The sequence below is a fragment of the Suricata suricatta genome, chromosome X (genome assembly GCF_006229205.1).
Source record: "Suricata suricatta isolate VVHF042 chromosome X, meerkat_22Aug2017_6uvM2_HiC, whole genome shotgun sequence".
Taxonomy (NCBI): Eukaryota; Metazoa; Chordata; class Mammalia; order Carnivora; family Herpestidae; genus Suricata; species Suricata suricatta.
Window position 1 is genome coordinate 30958025 of NC_043717.1, and position 23514 is coordinate 30981538.

Genomic DNA, 23514 nt, shown 5'->3' on the forward strand with positions numbered 1-23514 from the left:
TTTTGCTCAGGTCATGATCTCACAGTTCTTGGGTTTGAGCCCCACATTGGGCTCTGTGCTGACAGCTCAGAGCCTGGACCCCGTCTTCAGAGTCTATGTCTCTCTCTCTGACCCTCCCCTGCTCACACTGTCTCTCTCTGTCTCTCAAAAATAAATAAAACATTAAAAAATTTTTTTAAATGTTCACCATGATGAGTGTAGTTACCATCTGTCACCACACAAAGTTATTACCGTATTATTGACTATATTCCCTATGCTGTACTTTATATCCCTGTGAGTTATTTGTTTTATAACCAGAAGTTTATGTCTCTTAATCTCCTTTACCTATTTTGCCCATCCTCTCACCCCCAACCCCTATTAGTAGATCATGGAGGCTTTCTGAGCTGTGGCAAACAAAATGGTTCAAAAGCAAAATGCATGATAAAATCTAATTAGAAAGCAATATAGTGTAATGGTTAAGGGCATAGATTTGAGATTGCTTGGATTTGATTCTTAACTCTGCTACCTCCTAGCCTGGTGATCTTGGGCAAGATATTTAAGCATTCTATGCCCGTTTCCTTATCTGTAAGATGAAATGATAGTAATGGTCCCTATATCATTGGATCAACATAAGTATAGAGTAATTAAAAAGCACTTATAACAGTCCTTGGCACCTAATAAGTTATATGTAAGTGCTTGTTAAGTAAGGAATACAGTTTTAAAGAAGATATTAACTGTTATGGCCATTGGTTTATATCAGATCAATAAAATTTTGTTATCTGTCTGGGGTAATTGTCAGAGTCCGGTGAGTGGGCCAGCTAAAGGCATACATTACATGAGAGTCTTCTGTTTGAGCATAAATGTTTCGGGGGGAGAGAGACAGAGAGAGCACATCTAAATATCCTCAGAGACCAGGGTTATTTTGTAGAATCTCCAAACTTGATTGGATCTTTAGGATGGTATAGTTTAGCATGGCCTTTCACAAATGAGGAAACCAAGACCAGAGTCGTCAAATAATTTGCGTATGATCACACGACTAGAGAATAGCTGACTGACTAGGACGGCCTTGCCTCTCTGGCCCGGGGACCCAGTTTGTATTTGTGAGTGTCTTGGGCCATCCCCGTATCTCCCTGTAACTTATCATAGAGTCAGGGGCTATAAGCAGAAACCCAGCTTATAATCAAATTGTACACACCCTTCACCCTGTTTGTTTCCCTTCTCTGTCCTCTTCAGCGATTCATACTATTGCACATCTATTTAATGTGGAGTGGTGTGTGGATGCCCGTTCCGGAAAGTCCAAACCTTATTTAGTAGCACTCTCTGACCTTGGATATAAACCTGGTGAAAGTTATCTCAATTTTGCTGAAAAGAGATTTAAGGTAAGTCTCCTGTTTCCTGATTCAGATGTTCCCTAGGCCATTAAAACTGAGGACTAGATTTCAGTGAGTGAAGAACCCCACTTGGCCAGAACAACAACAATGACAAAAGTTGACTGTCAGCGGGACAATTCTGTAGTTTCTAAGAATGTGGGTGCTGAGGAAATGTCTCCCACACTCCCGACCCCACGTGTAGAGGATCTCTAGAAGTTTTCCAGCTCTTTAAGCTCAGCTGTGGAACCCAGAGTAACTCAGGCTCACCCATGACAATGCCCACTGTCAAAGAAAGGAACACACATCTAGTTGAACAAAGTTGGCCTCGCACCATGAGAAAGTCTGGGACATTCCAGGAAGGTGTTAATAAAGGACATGGGCTTGTGGAAGGTGGTTTTGGAGGGGTTAAGAAGGCAAAGATCTGCTCTGCATCAGGGATGGTCAAGAATTGGGGGTCTTTCTAGGATTGGGTATCTCAGGAATGTTTCTCTAGGAGGAATAGAATGGGGCCAAATCTGTAATGGTTAAAGAAGCAGCAGTCACTTGTGTTGTTGTCCTGGCTCAGACATAATTCTGGAGTCGTTTTATTTTTGTCTCATTCCATCACAGTCACAGAATGACCTCATCTGATGTGGGTGTTCTATGCACTTGGTTACGCAAAACAGGGAACACTCCGCCTCGGTGTTAGTACTAGGCCGGCCACTGACTGACAATTGTCAGAGATGCTTTTCTTCTCTCTTGCTTACACCTGAGGGGTGGCCTGTGTCTGCTAACTGCCATTCCATGAGAAGTGAAGGGCACTGGTAGTAACTCAGCGGTCTTCCCGGGGGATCCACAGCAAGCACTGCCTCCCTTCCAGCAGTAGCTAAAGCTTCCTACACTCAGAGGGAGAAGCTTCAAGTCATCCTCATGTGCTCAACGGCTTGGGAGGCTGGCCAGGTCAAATTACCACACACCCAATTCCAAATATGTTTCCTTGTGTTTAGAAGAGTATGAAAAAAAGCCCCTTAATTTTGTAGAAATAATTCTCAGGCTATCGTGAAAAAAATACCTGCATCGAAGAAAACAAATTCTTTTTCTGTAATGCCTGGGATAATTTTTCTTTGATGTTGTTCATTGTACAGTGATGTATAAGGAAAGCATTGTGAACATTCCTAGATGTGCCGGCACTGTGGTCCTCTGCCTGGATTTCTCTGGATCACGTTTACTCTGTCTGTGCTTCCCCATCTTTCTGTGTGTTTTCACTTTCAATTTCTGAGACCCACGTTTCTTCTGCATAGGACCACTATGGGGCTATTGACGCCTCTTGGTCCACAAGCTCAGAGAGCTGAAAGGGCCTGATGGCAATCTCTTTGTGGGCAGCCCTAGCCAATAAATGATGAGGGCAGACCATGAAAGCCCAGCTTCACTGTCTTGAGTCAGAATGAACTCTGAGGTGTGAATTACCCTCCACAGTTCCTCGGCAGCATCAGGTGGAAGCTCCCCTCCATAAAAACAGCCTGCGATCACCCTCTTGTTTGACTTGTTCCTCTTTTGTGTCCTATTACCCATCTTCTGACCAGTCTCTTCCTGGAACATCTTTTCAAAAGTACTCGCTCATGCACCCTCATCTCAAGGTCTATCTGCTTCAGGGGACCCCAGCCTAAGATGTTAGGCATGTCCAGAATACATTTGCAAAACAAAGTACTGTGGTCTTTTCCAAACCAAAGGGAGAAAGAGCTTCAGACTCTTTTAGGGCATCTTCTAGTTGGCTGGTTTCTTTTATTCAATACGCCCTTGCAACTACTTCAGTGTATCAATTAGTACTTTCTATGACACCTCAACCATGTAAGATGTTTTCAAATTGAGATATATCCATTCCAAGTCTGTATCACTCTCTAAAGAGAGAATACCTTTGGCCCTATACACTAGAAACTTTGTAAATAGGTAGTACTGCATTTGAGAACCTACCAGTAATGTGTGTGTGTGTGTGTGTGTGTGTGTGTGTGTGTGTGTGTGTGTGTGTGTGTTTTACAGAATCCTGAAGGAGGCTTATACGTGGCTGTGACCCGGTTGGCAGGCATCACTGGTATTGTCATCACACTGTGCCTCATATTAATTATCACCTCCTCCACCAAAACCATCCGGAGATCCTACTTTGAAGTGTTTTGGTACACACACCATCTCTTTGTGATCTTCTTCATCGGTCTTGCCATCCACGGAGCTGAGTGAGTGTTTAATCCCCAACATCAAGTACTTTAAGTCCTTCCGTTTCCAGGTGTGATGCTGTTAGAGGCACAGTGACCTCCTTGTCTACGTGTGGTCAGCCTGTCTGCTGATGGAATATGAAGGGACAACAGAGGTCAGTTTGAGAGAGACGACTCAGTGACATTTAGGTTTCCTGCATCTGATTTATAGCTATTATTTCTTCAGTTATTTAATAATAGCTATTGTTAATGCAGTTATTTCTAGCAAGCTTGAAAAATGCACCAAAGTTTCAGTATCTCTGCAAGTATGTAAGACATGTTCAGGGTGCTGGAGGGGTCTTGGATGTCTGCAGTGAAGTTCCTTATGGTTTAATTGCTAGGAAATTAGTCCAACTCCCAAACTTGAGGGGCTAATGATTAAGCAAATGAAAGGGTTTGCTGTAGTTCAATGAGTTTTGATTCAAGCTAGACATTTATTGATTGCCTATCATGTCTGAGGACTAATCTCGGGCACCATGGGGGAATACTAGAAGGAAAAATACATGGTTATTGCTTTCCAGCATTCTAATATGATAGAGGTAAGCGCTCTCTTCTATTGAGCATTTGTTATAGACATGAAAAGTTTCTTTTAGGAAAAGATGCTCTCACGTCCCTATTTCCTGGGGGAGAGTGTAGACAAAGAAACAGACTAACAAAGGTAAAATAGGTAGCCCAGGTCACCCGGTTTGTAAGTGGCATGGCTGGTCTAAGGCAGGCTGTGACAAAGACTCTCATAGAGACTCAGTGCCCGCCTGTGTGGTTGCGACAGTTTCCCTTATTAGGAATCCTATTTATACCAGGTTTCCTTTTTATGCTACTTCACACCAGCTGATTCTCGCACCTGCATGCAAAAGTAGGCGTGGGGAAGTACCTTGCTGGGTCTGGGGTTCCATAGCTAAGCATGAAACGAGTAGATACTCAAGGCTCAATGACTCTGCTGAGAGCCAAGTTGGCCTAGAGGTGATTTAAAGATATGAGTGTGAAAAGGGGAAGGGCGAGAAGGAGCAGCACTGAGCAACTACTTGTGTGCATTCTTAATCAACTTGCTGACTCCAACCTCCCATCAACTCTTTCTAAGCACTGAAAAATCTGTGTAGACAAAGAATCTTTTGACTCTCCTAAGGCAATTGAACATTTTTAAATGTTCCTAGAATCCTAAAGAAATCCTAGAGTAAAAATGAATCTCTCCCCATCTCCAGCTTAGGAATTCCATCACTTTACGCTTGTATAGTTTCTCAACTATACATTTTCCTTTGGAGCAGGCAGAGGAGACACATTTACCCCACTCTCCATCTGAATAGAATCGCTACTTACATTGGTTGGCTGATTGCTCACAGTCTCCTGACCAGGCAGCAGCTGAACTACGATTAATATTTAGGTTTTCTGACTTCTGGTTCTGGCAGTGAGAAGAAGGGAGAATCTTTTTTTTTTTCTATCACTTACTCTGCATGTGAACTTGGCATTAGAAACTTTGACAGTTATCTTTTGTTAGACTCTTACTTTGTGCCTGGCATTTTTTATGCATCATGAGGATTGATCACTAAAATAAACCTTAAATTCGGTATTATTATTACCTCTTTTATAGCTGAAGAAACTGAGGCTTGGAAGAAGTTAAATAACTTGCCCAAGGCCACCAAACTAGCAAGGGGTAGATGTGGGATTTGAAACCAATGATGTCAGGCCCAGAAGTATTTTCTCCAAATCATTCTGCTTCTAGTAACCAGTTTCTCTAATAAGCCTTAGTGTTCTCATATGTAAAATGGGGGGCTAATACTTACCATTCAATCTTGTTAAGAAAGTCACCTAGATAATTTGTGAAGAGTGCCTTTCCCCAGGCCGGACACATAATAGATTCTCCATACACAGTAATCCTTTGCCCCCAAACCTAAGGACAGAAAGGAATGGCTAACAGCCTTGAATTAGAACATTCACAGGAGCCCCTGCATGGCTCAGTCGGTTAAGTGTCTGACCCTTGATTTTGGCTGAGATCATCATCCCAGGGTCGTGGAACTGAGCCCCGTGTCAGGCTCTGCGCTGAGTGTGGAGTCTGCTTAGAATTCTCTCTCTCTCTCTCTCTCTCTCTCTCTCTCTCTCTCTCTCTCTCTCTCTCTCTCTCTCTCTCTCTCTCTCTCTCCCCCCCCCCTCCTCCACTCTCTCTGTCTCTCTTTTTCTCTCTCTAAAAAACAGGTTCAAAAAAGCCATTTGCAGAATGTACCAAGTGGCACAATAGGTTTTAATCCCCACATAGAAACTATTACAAAGAGCCTTCTGTGCCTCTTCTTAGATATTCTGAAGACCCTGCCATTTATGTTCCTTAAGGTCAGGAACATGACTTACCTGACTTTGTTCCTCCCTTCCTCTGTTTCCACTAAACCCACATTGTCTTGTGTGTTAGCAGTTGCTCAAATAAAATGTATGGAATTGAAATGAATGGGCTCTGAGCACTTCAAAGGGCATACCATTAGTGCTGATGTCTGTGAGAATGTCATAATTTAGACAATTTGGGGACAACAGATGAAGCACTTAGACTAAGCCTCAAATCTACTGTGTATGATTATATGGACTGTCAGCTACACAAGGGTGCCTATCCACAGGGCCTAAAATTAGCCCATGCTTTGCCGGCCATGCTCTTTGCCTCTAGTACTGCCTTCACAGAGGTGGCGTCTTTTTCTGATTTGCACCAAGGCACCATGCGGGCTACTAGTTGCTCTGTTAGACTTCCAATTTTCCTGTTTCTGTTTGTTTATAAATGAAAATAATACTCGAAACAGAGGCACAGATGCTCCCTTTAAGAAAACACGTATTGATGATCCAAAACTTACCCTGTACAATGTTACATATATGTTGTTCCATTGTACGTATCGTCTTTCTATTGCTGAAGAAGATGTATTTTCTTTCCCTTTCCCAAATCTACTCAGAGGGGTCAATAAGATATTACTGGTAAGTGGAAAGTACAGGATCCATATTAGAATACTTGAAATATGCCCAGAATTTCAAAAAAACTAAGACCTTGATTTCTTGCTACTAAACGGTCCGGACTTACATTTCCTCCCCAGGCGCATTGTACGTGGGCAGACACCACAGAGTTTGAAAGAACACAATTATACATTTTGTAAGAATAGAACCTCAGAATGGGGAAAAATAAAGGAGTGCCCAATCCCACAGTTCTCCGGGAACCCTCCTATGGTATGTACAATTCATTGTTACTATTACAATTTCCTTACCAACCATTTTCAAACTGTGTCTAAGGAATACACACAAATGTCACAGACCCGTCCATTATGAGGCCATGGAACTGCTAGAATGTTATCAGTGTCCACTTTTTTTCCTGCTATATTTATTGTCTAGAATTATTTCTTGAAAAGCAAGGATTGCATTGGTCTCTTCTGAACATCCTGATCTAAAACTCGAAAAAGGATTGTTTTTGAAGGTGCTGTTGGGGTTCAAGAAATTCCATCTATTCTCTTCTGGATATGAGGGCCACAATAGCAGTTAATGATTTCCAGAAGGGTTCCATTCTGAGCTGAGTTGGATGGCTCAGATAATCCCTTACAAGGAGCTATGAGCCTCTTCAGATACTAGGAAGTAAGACTTTCTACACAGCTTTCAAAACTGTGAAGGAAATGGATGAAGTGACACATAGGGCTGCCTTTAAGCATCAGGAAGCCTTGTCTATGGCACATCAAGGATGCTGGACAGCCAGATTCCTACCAACACCCAGAGTCTTTGCATGTAGAGCAGGAGTGTGGCAAGGGTGCCCATGGGAAAACACGCTGGAATATTTACCCTCTGTTCAGAGCTCCTGTTGGGTGCTCTGCAGAGTTCCATTTTGTGTGTTCTCAATATCTCTGCTCCATTGAGTGACAAGTAGGCCCTGTGTTCCTCATAGCTTTTCCTCCACTGGCAGGCCATGTACTCTGTTGGTTATCATGCTAACCACTGGTATAAAACTAGACAGAAATCAACATTTTTTATAGGCTTCTGGACAGGATTATAATTTTGTTAAGCACAGTAGAACACAAAGGCACACGTCCCATCCATTTTCTCCTTTATTTTTTCTACTCTCCTAATATGACACTTTTCTTCCTCTAAGACTCACTATGCTGTCCAGGGACTTAACATCTTGAACATCCATGCTCATTAATGGAAGCACCAGACATATCAATGCACTGCCCCCACTACAAACAGACATCAATAGAAAGTGGAAAAAAAGAAACTGTGTTCCAGGCCTTCCTATGGGTTAGGGAAGGGCACAGCTCCTTGAAGACAGCTGGAATCAGAGTACTACCTTAATAGGCATCTACCTCAAAGGAGCTTCTGGGTTTCTGGGATTAGAGGCAATGTCCAAGACCTGGCTCCATTCAGTGGGGCCCCATTGTGACACCCAGGAAATAGATGGATGATGCCAGGATGTTTCATTTTTTTAATGTTTATTTATTTTTGAGAGAGAGAGAGAGCACATGAGCAGGGGAGGGGCAGAGGTGTACAGAACTGGAAGCAGGCTCCAGGCTCTGAGCTGTCAGCACAGAGCATGATGCAGGGCTTGAACCCATAAACCATCAGATCATGACCTGAGCTGAAGTCGGACAGTAAATCGACTGAGCCAGCCAGGCACCCCAGATGCCAGGATGTTTTAAAAACGTGTCCCGTGAAGGGGTGCCTGGGTGGCTTAGTTGGCTAAGCATCCAACTCCTGATTTGGGCTCAGGTCATTATCTCATGGTTCTGTGGGTTTGAGCCCCACGTTGGGCTCTGTACTGACAGCATGGGACACGCTTGGGATTCTCTCCCTCGCCCTCCCTCTCAGCCCCTACCTTGCTCTCTCTCACTCTTAATCAACAAGTAGACATTTAAAAAGTTAAAAAAAATTTTTTAAACCTGTCCCATGAAAACAAAGGCCAGCAGCAGAATATTTCTAACTTTCAGGGCAGATATTCTTCAACTTCGGCTGGAGGTGGGAACACTCAGGTGTTCTCAACGTCCAATAACAAGTTTCTTCAAAAAATTTAATAGAAAGACCATATGTAAGACCTTGGCATTTTTCTTTTCTTTCTTGGAATCCATTCTGGAATGCCATCTTTTTAAGTGATGTTGTCTTCTAAAACTCTTTGCTATTTCAGGTATTAAACTAGGAACCTAACTGACTGAGCCCCAGGATGGATCTGTTTGTCCTAAAGGCTTTTATTATACCCAATAATACTGCACGGTAACTCCAGTGTTGTGAAACACTGGAGATTCTGACCAGAAGGGGATCTAGAGAAATCTAAGTCTTTGGGCTTATCACTATTCATCGGGTACATTGCACAGCTCTGAGAACTTACCAGGATATTGGAGAAACAGCTGCATTCTTGCATAGAATTTCATATCTTGCAAAAGATTAGGCTTTGAGTACATGGCTGAGAGAAAGAAACTACAATGTTGCATTGAAATATATAGTGTTGTTGAAATGTTATCCTTAAGAGAAATATTAATTCTGAAACCAACCTTGCTCTGCTGTAAGGTTATTGCAACTGCTGTTGCAACACGAGGAGGAAATCCCATTCTTTTGGGCAGTTCCTCTTGGGAAAGTTTCATATTGTAGAAGAGGTTCCCCAATGTGGCCAAGGAGAACACTCATTTTTATCGACTCAAAAATTTACTTTAATGTTAGATATTTTTGATATGTTCTGCTATATCACCAATTTACTAATCTAATATCAAATATTTAAACAAACCTACAAAGATTAACTTGACTTCTACAATGTTTTGTCCTCGTGAATCTTGTATTTGTACTACCCCTTAATACATCCTGTTTTCATTTTTTGCTCTGATTACAGACTTGGTACTGGATAGTGGGTCCCATGTTTCTGTATCTCTGTGAGAGGTTGGTACGGTTTTGGCGATCTCAACAGAAGGTGGTCATCACCAAGGTATTGTATGGTTTAGGAATTACTAATAGCATCGAACTATATCATGCACAAGTTTACCCAGTTCTCTAGATCACTGGTCAGAGCTGTCTTTCACTCGGTTTCTTTTGATGAAACATAGGGCAGAGAGAAGACCCACAGTTAATTTCAGTCAGTGTACTTAGTTTGATAATCAAGTGGTTGGACCTTTTAAGTCAAAGAGCTACAATTTAACATTTTCTGTTGAAAAATAAAGCTGACTGTTTTGTGTGCATGAATCTCTCTCTCTTTCTCTCTCTCTTTCAGTGTGTGTGTGTGTGTGTGTGTGTGTGTGTGTGTGTGTGTGTGTGTATAGAGGGGAGAAGCATACAGTAATGTTGTGAGCAGATTAAGAGTAAAGAGGCAAAACACGTGAGTTCAAGAGGACACACACTGAGCCTTAAAATACTCAGATGTCAAAGGAACCAGGAGATCAAGGGCAGGTCTGATGTAGGTTGAGATAGTGTTCCAGGTGTCCCTTTATTTCCTTTTCTGTGCTGTGTATGTAATCATAGAATATCAGAATTGAAGAACCCAAAGTCTCAAGAAGGTTAATAACTAAACTGCATCTAGAATTGAGTCCACTAACACCACGTAGGTATATGGTACCCTTTTCCCCCCCATACTTCTATGCTACTTCTCATTACTAAGTAAATATCCGACCAAATAAATAGAAATAAAAATTCCTGCTTATAGCTTCATGAAACAACAGACAATGCTGGTTTTATCAAATAAAATTTAATTAAACTCAATACAGTTTTTAAAATGTTCACTCAAAGCCTACTATGGGCTATTTTTGCAAAACACATGAATTCTTTCCATTCTGCACCCTAACTTTTCTTTGTTGGCATCTACGGAAAGCCAGAGGAAAGTCAGTCCAGCTGGCATTGGAAATCTTGAAATATAGGAAGCTATAGCACTTCTCTTTTTACGATACTCATATTGTATTATAAGAAAAAGCCCAAAGATGAGCAAAAAGAGCTGCCACACAATTTTCCTTATTAGGCTAGCCCTGACTAAGCAGACAAGAATTTCCCTTAAACATATTTCAAAGACAAACTTCTTTTCCTGTGGAGAAAATAGGTATTCACTTTCTTCATAAATATATATATATTCATTTTCTTCTCAAAATAAAAGAAAGAAAGAAAGAAGATGTCATCCAAAAGTATTACAATGTCAATTCTATCTACTAGTGCATTTTATTTAGTTCCATTCCAATTTTGCCTGTGGTATCGAGATTGCAAGAAGGGTAAAAAAAATGTTTTCACCATACAAAATTGCAACAATGTGAACATCATTTTCAAAATAATTTTCGTAAGTTTTTATTTTGTGTTTTCAAAATGAAGCTTTGTGGCTCTTTGTTTCAGTGAAGAAAGGAAGTCAGTTACAACTCTGTCATTTAACATGTATTTAAATCACAAGTTTTGGAAATGTTTGGCAATGTTTATCAAAACAATTTTCCATTTTACTCCTCCTCGCTCCTGGAAAGGAAAGTTTCTCATTATCCATCAACATTTAGGAAGCTGCCGTATTATTTCTATTGGTTTTTCTTTTCCTTGTTGTCTCTTGTTTTTTAGTTGTTCATAGGAAGTCCTAGGTATCTCAGGAATTGTCCCAGAAATATATTACTTTCTGTATTGTAATGGCAGCTTTTTATTGTGTTTTTCTTTTAAATTATTTACCAGCTCACTAGTTGTTGGCTGTCTCGACTGTTTCCAATTTTTTGCTCTTATAAATAAACAAGTCTGTCATGAACACTTGTAGACATGGAGAATGAGGATGGCCATGGGTGGGTGGGGCCTGGCTTTGGGAGAGATGGATGGTATACTTCTCAGGTATGTAGAAATGTAGACACAATGCATGGAAACAGGCAGATCCAAGGTGTGACTCAGGAAAAAGATAGACCAAGATTGGCTGTAACCAGCCAATGGGTCTTCCTCTTCTATTCAGCTGCCAAGGCTCTCAGTCATCCTGTGGGGAGACAGGAAGACTGAACAGAAAGACATTTCTTCTTCCTGTTTGTAGTACCTGCCTTGACTTCTTGGGAAAAAAAATATCACAATAGGCTGGTGTCTTAGGTTAGATTGCCTGGCAAAGACTCTGAGACAGCAAACTGCATATAGAAGGTTTATTGATGCGTGTTCTCAGGAGATGAACCTGCAAAAGAGAAGAAAGTCAGGACTGGGGAAGAAATAGCTGACCCTTAATGAGGTTGCAACTTCCAGCCTCAGCTGATGTTGCAGGGAAGGCCAGGGTTGGGATTATCCCAAGTTGAGGAGAGGGGCCAGGCCTTCGTATCCCTGCTCATCATAGGCCATGTGCTATAGGTGAGGACAGTGCTCAATGAGAGACAGGTCTGCTTGAGGAGGTGGTATGTTGGCCCTGACAGAGGGATGGGGGTAAGGTATCTTAGCTTGCCTTTTTGTCCATATGGACACTGAAAAGGCAAGTATTTGAGGAAAGTGTAGTTGCCAGAGACATGTTTTGTTCCGTAGGTGGTCACTCACCCTTTCAAAACCATTGAGCTACAGATGAAGAAGAAGGGATTCAAGATGGAGGTGGGGCAATACATTTTCGTCAAGTGCCCCAAGGTGTCCAGGCTGGAATGGCACCCTTTCACACTGACCTCTGCCCCTGAGGAGGACTTCTTTAGCATCCATATTCGTATCGTTGGGGACTGGACAGAAGGACTTTTCAATGCTTGTGGCTGTGATAAGCAAGAGTTTCAAGACGCTTGGAAACTACCTAAGTAAGTGCACGAATTCAGGAAAAATGTCACTACATAGCTCCTGTTTTCACATCTTTCAATATACTCTCTGCTGACAAAACTCACAAGTTCTACACGTATGGGCAGCTGGCTCTGTGTTCCCCATTGTATGTGTGCTGTGTGTTTGCGCATCTACTTATAAGTCTTGTGTGAAACATAAAATATTTGAATCACATATTAATAATGAAGATTCCCAATTTCCTTTAAATAGGTAAGGGACAAGGCCAAGGTACATTAACTTTTCTAACAAAGTTATAGTGTATTAAAGATGTTCTTAAAATGTACTTGATGTATGTTATTTGAGAGTAAATGTCATGGATTATTCACCTTTCCCCCTCCTTCCCGCATGCCTGAGACTCAGTGAATACACCAATGCAAAGTGGGAGTATTAAATTTATAAGATGTTATGACAGAGGATTCTCACCTTATCTCAGGGTATGATGTAAACAGGAATCTCCAGTGTGAGATGCCCTGGTAAGAGGTACAGATGTATGTGTGCAGGTGTGTGTGTGTGTGTGTGTGTGTGTGTGTGTGTGTGTGAGTGTGTGTGGTAGGTGAAGGGGATGGACAGATGAAAAGAAAAACCCTGGGAGTTATCAAGTGTTTCCAGTTAGCTAAAACTTCCTTTTCTTACTTCCAACCACAATGTTGACACTAAGTCAGTTACTTGAAAGCTATTTCAGAAAAGAAAGTGCCCCATAGATACATCGCCCCAGTTCCACGTGACATACTTCACGTCCCCAGTAAGAACCTGTGCCCCATCGTACTCTGAAGTGCAAGATAGCTCCGTAACTGCCTCTTCGCACACATCCTTCCAGGATAGCTGTCGATGGGCCCTTCGGCACGGCCAGTGAAGATGTGTTCAGTTATGAGGTGGTGATGCTGGTGGGAGCAGGGATCGGGGTCACGCCCTTCGCATCCATTCTCAAGTCCGTCTGGTACAAATATTGCAATAATGCCACCAATCTGAGGCTCAAAAAGGTAAGTTGTCTCATTTTTCACAGGGCTCGGCAGAGACCAAAGCAAGCGAAGACACGTTCTGTGTGGTTGCGGGAGACAGGCTTCTCATCAAAGGGCTATTTGAGAAGTGAAATGTGCTTGTGCAGAAGCAGGTTTCTTACTGAAAGCAATATCCTGCGCTTGCGCAGCGTTAGTAGAGATTCACCAGAAAGAAAGATGGGACAGAAATTATTCACAACCCCAATCCAGTAGCTATCATTTTTGTGTATCCTCTTCCAGTATTTCTCCCAAGTTTACTTACTCTTGAAAAGTTGTAAACATACTGTCATGTCCTGCTTTAGCAAAAACAGATTATGGTGTTTTTCAGTGTTGTCATGGGCTTTATAATGATCCTTTTTAATGATCCCTTCATGCTCCACTGAGAGGATATAGAATAACTTTTCCATCACCCTGCCTTAGACATTGAGATTGATTCCACGTCCAGTCCCCCGATACTGTTTATTTTGCAAGGGGACGGCAAAAGACATGTCCTTTCATGAAATTTTTACTTTCTTCTGGGCAGCTCCTCAGAATAAATTCCCAGAGCTTTTTTTTTTTTTTTTTTTTTGGTCACGTGTAAATTTTGTTTCCTTGCCTGGTAAAGGGCATCTTGAATGAAACATGAGTCATTCTAGTAACTATAGAGATAACCTTTAATAGGGACATGGAGCGCACCTTGACTTTGCATCCTCCCCTTGCTCTCCTTACTGTACGCAGGAGGTGTGGGGAGCCCTGCTTTTTTCCCCTGGGGACTCAGGAATGCCTGATCCTATTGTGCTTTCTGGGAGGAGGTACAAAGAAAGCCAGGGATTTGGGGTGGGTAAGGGCAGACGCAGAGGGAGAGTAGTGAGCTGATGTTTTTTCCTACATCATGTATTTCTGAGACCGGTGCTTTCTGAAAACCTAGGTTTCTAGGCATTCTGAGCAGCAGGAAAAAGCCAAGTGGGGGCGGAGAGAGTAGAAATCCATATATCAGTTGTGATAAGGCCCATTTCGGTCTCATCCGCTTCACGATCTGTTGCTCTTGCAGATCTACTTCTACTGGCTGTGCCGGGACACGCACGCCTTTGAGTGGTTTGCCGACTTGCTGCAGCTGCTAGAGACGCAGATGCAGGAGAGGAATAACGCCGACTTCCTCAGCTACAACATCTACCTCACCGGCTGGGATGAGTCTCAGGTGAGGGCCACGTCCCAGATCTCGCGTGCTTTCAGTAGAGCCCAGGCCTGACTGACTGCCTTTTGGGTACGGGAGTGTTTGGTGTACCGTTTTTACCAAGAACAGTTGATGGATTTCGGTGATTCAGCCCATCCACCCCCACTCAAAATCCCGATGTGTTCCAAGTAACGAGGTATCTGAGGAACAAATCAAAGCTAAGGAACCTACAAGGGAATAAGAGCCATGACTTTGACCTTATTAAAGCCATGCTCCTACCAGGGGTGTCAAACCCGGTGGGACAAGATGATCCACCTCTCTTTGTACCTCTTTCTCTCTCTCTCTCTCTCTCTTTCTCTCTCTCTCTCACTCTCTCTCTCTCTCTCTCTATATATATATATATATACACACACACCTTTCTATCAGTACACACACACACACATACTCCTTTAATTTTATGTTTATGTGTGTTTTTAATATACACAACACATTTAATAAGTAGTAATAATAACTGCTCATAGTTATTAAGCCTATACTATGTGCTAGGTACTTTTATTAGTGTTTCATAGATTGTCTAATTCAATCCTAACAACAGCCCTATGAAGCAGCTAGTGTAACTATCCACACTTCTCAGGTGAGAAAACCAAAGCCCAGAACAGGTTAGGTCATGGTCCAAAAGTACCCAACCAGTAAGAGGCAGCGGCAGAATGTTCCAAAGCCTGCACTTAACGACTCCCAGTACTTTGTGATTATCACATATAAATCAATCAAAACATATTTAATGAAGATGATATATATTTGTGTATATATGTGGATATGTATGTATATAGCATATATGTATGTGTGTATAATATGTAATTCATGATACATAACATGTTACACACACACACACACACACACACACCCCTCCCTCCAGGCACATTTAGCAATGAAAATATTCTACAGTTTATAAGACAGCCCCCACAACAAAGACTTATCTGTCCTCAGATGTCAAAACTGCTAATATTGAGAAACTCTGAAATGATTCCTAGGGATTCTAAAAATCAAAAATTAATTCATTGGCCTGGAAGCCACAGAAGCTATCCCTCTGTGTGAGGAGCTACGACAAGAGTCTCTGCCTATCACTGGCCAGTGTCTCTACTGGCCATAGCCACACCGTGGCTCCTGAGTCCTGGGCACCTTTCACGTGCACCTGGTATTTGTGAAAACTGGTTTCTCATTTGGGTTTTGGGGTATTGTTTATCATGGACTCTCCCAGGCTTACATGAGTCCTGTTGCAAATGTAGATCCAGGGACATGTGACCATGAAAATTGCTGCCCTAGAAAAAGGGATTTCACAATGCCACTTCTGCAATTTTAAAAGCAAAACAACAACAAATATTTGATCAAAACGAGACCCGGGGAAAATGTATAATACAGAAATCACTTTGCAGTTCTTTTATTTAAAAAGCCAGGCACCATTTTTAAAATGGGAAATGTATCTGCAGTGAACAACAATTAGTTTGCTTTACAAAACTGGGCCCTACAGGATTATGAAACCAGACTGGCCGTCATCCAGCCCTGCCCAGTGAATTCAAAAATCCGATTTAAGTTTTAAATACATTTAATGAACTGCTTTTATGAAAAATATTTGTTGTTCAAACTGAGGTCCCCTTGAAGGGTAGCAGAAAACAACACGTGACTATGTATACACACACACACACACACACACACACACACACAGACTAGCTTTAGACTTGGTTTGTTGTCTCTTTGTGTTACCAAAATATCAGTGCATTATAGTCTGTGGTTGTTTTAGTTCTTAGCAATTCTCGTAGACGTCTGTGCTTCTAGACTGTAAAATACCTGAGGAGACCCAGTTTTTTTTATCTTTGTTTACCTTCTAGCCATCAACTAGATAGATAGATAGATAGATAGATAGATAGATAGATAGATAGATAGATAGAGATATGGTTAGAATGGGTATGAAAAGGTATCTGTGGTTTTTACAGCAGGTCTCTTAGTGAATTGATATCCTTTCCTGCAGGCTGATCACTTTGCTGTGCACCACGATGAGGAGAAAGATGTGATCACAGGCCTGAAACAAAAGACCTTGTATGGACGGCCCAACTGGGATAATGAATTCAAGACCATTGCAAGTCAACATCCAAAGTAAGGAGTCCCCCAGCTCGGTGTTCTTGAGGCCCACGGTCTGCCGAAAGCAGCAGCTCCCAAACATGTCTAAATTTGTGTGCTCTGAAAACCAAAGCACTAGGTGACTTTCTTCACACCCAGTATGAGTTTCTAGATATGTATGACTTTACAAAAACAGCGTCTTTAAATCACACCAAAATTACCTGGAGAATTATTATCAACAAAGATGCTCGGGCCCCCCACCTGCAACTTTCTGACCCCTCCTCCTCCCAAGAAGGACCTTAACTCGGTTCTTTTCTTTCAGCTCCTAAATTGCACATGTGTATCTACTTCTTCTAATTCAGTACAATTTATACTTTTATTATTACGAAGACGTCATCCCCACTTTCAGTTTTAGTTTTGGGGTCTAAAATCATATGTTGCCAGACATCCTACGGTCCTTTCTGCCTTCGTTAGTGCTTTAGCCATTCTGAAACTTTGAGGGGATCCTCTATCTTACTAGAACTCACGATAAACTCCAGAATCACCTTGAACACACCCTTCAGGCCATTGCTTTGTACGCTTTAATGAGCATATAAATCATTGGGGATCTTGTCACAATGCAGATACTGATTTAGTAAGTCTGGCGTGGGAGCTGAGAACCTACATTCTTAAAAAGCTGACTAGGAGGCTACTGGTCTGGAACCACACCTTGAGGAACTAGGCTTTAGAATCTAAAACGCAGAGGGACGTGTCCCCACCAAGTTGTTGGCCGAGTTGGTGAACCTAAAGCAGATATGTTCCTGATTTCAAGATGCTGGAGAGGATTTAGGGATACAGAGCCCTGAAGGGAAGTAGTCCACAGACTCACGAATTCACCACCATTTTCTCTGTGGTAGAGGTTTCCGTAAACTCTACTTGAAAGCCGTTTCCCAAGGCAGTCAACTGCCTTTTGAAGCTGTCGCCACAAACACGGCTGGACCACTCTCCTGCCGGGTAATCCGAACTCTGCCATTAGTGGAAAAGACAAAGGAAAGGGAAGTAGGAAATTTCCCTGTGTGCTTTGTAGTCTATTTCATCCAGAAGCCTAAAATGGTTTTATTTTTCCTTTCTTTCCCCCCAAGTACCAGAATAGGAGTTTTCCTCTGTGGACCTGAAGCCTTGGCAGAAACCCTCAACAAACAGTGCATCTCCAACTCTGATTCTGGCCCTCGGGGAGTGCATTTCATTTTCAACAAGGAAAACTTCTAACTGGTCTCTTCCATGAGAAGATCACTGAGGGTTATGCTGCCAAGTACCCAACCCAATAATGCTAGTTGATAATGTAAGCTCCCCCCTTAAAAAGAGAGAGAAAATGAAGCTATACTGGGCAGGTTTTCCCTGAAAGGGATGTCAAAGGTCATTTGGTAGTGATAATTTGCCTTTGTATGGGGCTTTATGGTTTTCAGAGCACTTTTACAAACTCTGTTTCATTTTTCACTCACGGTAATGCCAGAGAAATGTAGGACAAGGATTCCTGGACTCAGTATTTAGGATAAAAAAAAACCAGGGACTCCAAATGCTTAAGTAACTTTCTTAACATTATGAAGCTTGGATGTAGTACACGTGGTCTTTCCATGATAGCAGGCTGCCAGGAAATGGGCTCGTCTACTCCCCAAAGGAAGCCATTCATTCTCCGTTGTTTGTTCTCTTTGTTATCATTATTGTCATATTGAATGGAATTCTCCAAATATTGAGGAGATAATACATGCCTAGAATGATTGCCCACTTCAGAGCGACAGGACAGACATCTGAGCATACCCCAGTTTCGCAAAGCAGCACCCTAACTGGGTCAGCGATTTGTCCTAGGAAAGAACGTTGGACTAACTGGGATTAGTGTATCAGTCAGCATTTACAGTAATGCTTGGCAGAGTGGACACTCAATGAAAGTTTGTTGAATGAATGAATGAAAGGACATTTAGAATCATACAAGGCCCCCGATAGAATTAATTTAAAGCCTTAAACTAAGGACGGTGACAAATCGGTATGTGATATGCCCATCTGCTTTAAAAAAGCATCTACCCCTTGTTTTACTTAAATACACACACAAAATGGTTCTTATTTTTGTGGCTAATGTTTTATTGTCACATCATCATCATCATCATCATCATCATCATCATCATCAAATTTATGACCTAGAAACGAAAATCCCCAGCTTAACTGTGTAGGTATTGCATTCACACCCCATAGAATGTTCTAGATATCCGTGAGTTCAAGAAAGGCTGTCTAAATCACAGTGTGGCCAGAAATGCTTGTTTTTTTCATAGAACCGCTTCTATTTCTGGAAACTAAAACAGCTTTATTTGCCCCACCCTCTAGAGCCACAGATACTTAGAACTACTTTGGTAATGAGGAAGAAAGAAAAGAAAGCTGGGGGAGGGCACAAGACTGGGTTAAGGAGGAAAGGGTGAGGGAAGGGGGAGGAGAACAGGAGAGTGAGAGAAAGCAGCAAAGGTCTCACATTGGTCACTCTCCACCCTAAATTTCTTAGTCTTGTTATGTACTGAACATCACTGAAGGCAGCTTACACGTAATTCATTTTTTTTATTACATATGGTATTGAATCTGAGATTCTGGTTGCACATTTTGATGCTGGATGGGTGTATTCATTGGGCTGGGATGAAGTAGTAAGAACTCAGTTGTTCCTTTGGGCTCTCAGGACGCAGGTCACTGAGGGCCAGTCCCGACAAAGTCACACTTGCCGTGGGAACGTTGCTTCCCCAGAATGTCCCGGGAAGGTTTTCACTCAGAGAAACGTAGGTCCAGCCTGTTCACACTGCAGCCCAGGTATCACTTCATTCATTCGCCAAATTTTTATTGTGCTATTACTATGACTCAGGCTTTGTGCTCATAGTTTCAATTCTTTATACCAACATGTGAGAAAGCAGCCACAGTTCTGAGGACTCTGAGAATCCTGGCCCCCTCTAACCCTGTGGCCTTTGTAAACCAACTCCCTCTGTTGCTCTGAAAATATTCCTCCAGGGGTTTTTTTACCTTGATACCAGGATAGTTACCAAAACAGACAGCCCTGTCCTGTGTTATCTTGGTTACGAGATGAAAAATGAAGTGTAAACGTGCTCACCATTACTGGATTCTTCTCCCAAGACGCTAGCTGCCCGCTGCCGGCACAGCTGTTTCAGCTTTTAGTACTTAGCACTTAGCAACAGGTACCAAGAGGACGACTAAGCATTGTTCTTAATCTCAACGCTATGAAGGCTTCTCTGAGTTCTGCTTTTGCAATATTGCATTTATGAAATTTGAATACTTGTAGGTGCTGTATTTGAATACTTTGGGGGGGGGGCCTAGGAGATAATTCCTAGGAAGAACTGTTAAAACAATGCTCAACTATTAAAATTGATGAGCTTCTTTTGGTGTCTGTGTTATTGATCTTCTTCATATTAAAGGGTGGATTCAGACAGCAAAGATTTGCTCTGCCCCCGTGGGGTGGAGATTCTCTGTGGTTTCGCATGTGACATGCCAAACACGTCTTGATTCATGGGTTGGGAAGGGAAGACTGGGTACTGAGTTCTATTGCTCATGTCCTAGTGACCCTCAAGCACTGGTAGGAGACAAGACAGTGTCACCTCACCTTGTGGAAAGAATCTCTGAGGCAAAAAGAACCCCTGGTTTTTGAGTTCGAGCCCCATATCGGACTCTGTGCTGACAGCTCAGAGCCTGGAGCCTGCTTGGGATTCTGTGCCTCCCTCTCTCTGCCCCTCCCCCCTCAAAAATAAACATTAAAAAAAATTTAAGAAATGCTGGTTAACCCAATTCATGTTAATTTTTACTTTTATTTATATTTATAATGTTTCTTCAGCTTTATTGAGGTATAATTGACCAATAAAATTGTAAGATATTTAAAGCATACCACATGATGATTCACCAAATAGTGTTTTTCTAAAGAACAATTTTTACCTATATAACCACAAGGCAATGAACAAATCCAAGACATTGAACACTGATACAGAACTAACATTTACTCTCTAGTCTGTGTACAAGTGACTTTGTATCCTCAGTGTATTGCATTAGAGGGTAGGTATTTTCAGGTTGTCCTGTTATTGATGGTACTAAGTTTGATCACCAGGTTTTTCTGTTATAAATGTAAAGGTTTCATCTTACTTCTGTAACTTGTAAGTCACATTTGGGGAACCCTTTGAGACCTTACAAATCTCATTTTCTCCAATAGCCTTTTAGCCAGTCGTTTGAGCATACATTAATGAAATTTCACTGAATTTTTATAATGATGTTTACAAAATATCTGGATTCTGAAACCTCAGTAAACTGCAAATTTCTTTTCTTTTTTCCCAGATTTTTTGAGATATGACATATAATATTGTGTAAGTTTAAGATGTACAAAGAGTTGATTCAATATATTTATATATTGCAAAATGATTACCGGGGCACCTGGGTGGCTCAGTTGGTTGAGCGACCGGCTTCAGCTCAGGTCATGATCTCACAGTTTGTGGGTTCAAGCCCTGCATCAGGCTCTGTGCTGACAGCTAGCTCAGAGCCTGGAGCCTGCTTCAGAGTCTGTACCTCCCTCTCTCTCTGCCCCTCCCCTGCTTATGCTGTCTCTCTCTCTCAAAAATAAATAAAACATTCGAAAAAAAATTTTTTTGATGATTACCACTGTAGTGTGAGCTAACACCTCCATCTTGCCACATACTTACCACTGATGTGTTTTTGATGAAAACATTTAAAATTTAGTCTCTTAGCAACATTCAAGTATATAATGTAGTATTATTAGTCTTAATCATCATGCTTTATCTTAGATCCCCAGAACTTTTTCATCTTATAACTGTAAATTTCTACACTTTAAGCAGTATCTCTCAGTTTCCCCCACACCCCAGTACCCGGTAACCACTGTTTCTACGAGTTCGGCATCTTTAGATTCCACATATATGTGAGATCATACGGCATTTGTCTTTCTTTGTCTGACTTATTTCACTTAGCATAATGCCCTCAAGGTTCATCCAGGTTGTTGCAAATTGCAGAATTTCATTCTTTCTCATGGCTGAGAAAAAAAATATTATTCATACATGATGGAGTATTATTATATGTATATAACATATATATTATATATAATTATATAATAATTATATATAATGTCTTCTTGTCCATTCATCTGTTGATGGACACTTAGGTTGATCCACATCTTGGCTTTGTGAAATCATGCTGCAGTAAACATGGGAGTGCAGATGTCTCTATGAGATACTAATTTTCAATGCTTTTGGATATATACCCAGAAGTGGGATTGCTGGATCAGAGGGTAGTTCTATTTTTAAATTTGTGAAAAACCTGCATGTTGTTTTCCATAGTGACAGCACCAACTTCCCTTCCCACCAACAGTACACAGGGCCCCTTTTCTCCACACTCTTGCCAACACTCACCATCTCTTGTCTTTTTGATGACAGCTGTTCTAACAGGTGTGAGGCGATAGTTGACGGTGGTTTGGGTTTGCACTTCTCTGATGATGAGTGATGTTGAGCACCTTTTCATGTACCTGTTGGCCATTTGTATATCATCTTTGGAAAACTGTCTATTTAATTCCTCTGCCAATTTTTTTCTATTTTATTTTTTTATGTTTTTATTACTTTATTTTGAGAGACAGAGACAGAGAGCGAGTGGGGCAGGGGCAGAGAGGGAGACACAGATCTGAAGCAGGCTCCAGGCACTGAGCTGTCAGCACAGAGCCCGACACGAGGCTCAAACCCATGGACTGTGAGATCATGACCTGAGTCGAAGTCGGATGCTCAACTGACTGAGCCACCCAAGCTCTCCCTCTGCCCAATTTTTAATTGGATTGCTTGATTTTGCTATTGAGTTGTTCGAGTTCTTTATATATTTTTGATATTAACCCCTTGTCCAATGTATGATTTGCAAACATTTTACCCCATTCAATAGGTTGCCTTTTCATTTTGTTTGTTGTTGCCTTCATTGTGTAGAAGCTTTTTGTCTGTTTGATGTAGTCCCACTTATAAGTTTTTGCTTTTATTGTTTGCAATTTTGGTGTCATATCCAGGAAATCACTGCCAAGAGTAACCTCAAGGCCTTTTTTCCTTATGTTTTCTTGTAGGAGTTTTATGGCTTCAGGTCTTACAGTTAAGTCTTTAATCCATTTCAAGTTCATGTTTGTGAATAGTGCAAGATAGAAGAATTTCATTCTTCTGCATATAGTCATTCCGTTTTCCAAGCACCACTTACTGAAGAGACTATCCTTTCCCTCCATGGAGTATTCTTGGCTCCCTTGTCAAATATTAGTCATCCATATACGTATGGAAGTTTATCTCTGAGCTCTCAATTCTGTTCCACTGGTCCATGTGTCTGTTTTTATGCCAGCACCATATTGTTTTTATTACTATAGCTTTGTAGCATAGTTTGCCTCTAATGTTGTTCTTTCTCAGGATTGCTTTGGCTATTCAGGATCTTTTGTGGTTCCATATAGATTTAGAATTGTTTATTCTATTTCTGTGAAAAATGTCATTGGCATTTTGATAGGGATTGCATCAAATCTATAGACGGCTTTGGATAATATGGACATTTTAACTATTAATTCTCCAGAGGCATAACACAGGATATCTTTCCATTTGTTTCTATCTTTGAAATTTCTTTCCTTCAATTCTTGTAGTTGTCCGTATACAGATATTTCACCAACTTGGTTAAATTTATTCCTAAATATTTTATTATTTTTGATGCTATTGTGAATTGGAGTGTTTTGTTTCCTTTTTAGATGTTTTGTTGTTAGTATATAGAAATACAACTGTCTTTGATTTTTGTATCCTGCAACTTTACTGAATTCATTGATTAGTTCTAAAAAAAGACAATTTTAATTTTCCTTTACTATTTACATGTCTTGTATTTAATTTTCTTGCCTGATTTCTCTGGCTAGGACTTCCAGTATTCTCTTGAATAGAAGTGATGAGAGGGGGCACCTTTTTCCCGTTCCT

At 41.3% G+C, this 23514-nt stretch overlaps 1 protein-coding gene across 1 annotated transcript in view; it reads left to right on the forward strand.

Moving 5' to 3' along the window:
- The window catches only part of LOC115283546 (cytochrome b-245 heavy chain), a 32270-nt gene extending 12337 nt beyond the window's left edge, over positions 1 to 19933 (forward strand). The window contains exons 5-13 of the mRNA XM_029929726.1: positions 1213 to 1358; positions 3366 to 3556; positions 6631 to 6760; positions 9390 to 9482; positions 11993 to 12246; positions 13083 to 13245; positions 14294 to 14440; positions 16443 to 16567; positions 17653 to 19933. Of these exons, the coding sequence (XP_029785586.1) occupies positions 1213 to 1358; positions 3366 to 3556; positions 6631 to 6760; positions 9390 to 9482; positions 11993 to 12246; positions 13083 to 13245; positions 14294 to 14440; positions 16443 to 16567; positions 17653 to 17779 (1376 nt within the window). The 3' untranslated portion in view covers positions 17780 to 19933. The remainder of the gene's footprint in view (positions 1 to 1212; positions 1359 to 3365; positions 3557 to 6630; positions 6761 to 9389; positions 9483 to 11992; positions 12247 to 13082; positions 13246 to 14293; positions 14441 to 16442; positions 16568 to 17652) is intronic.
- Positions 19934 to 23514: the final 3581 nt, after the last annotated feature.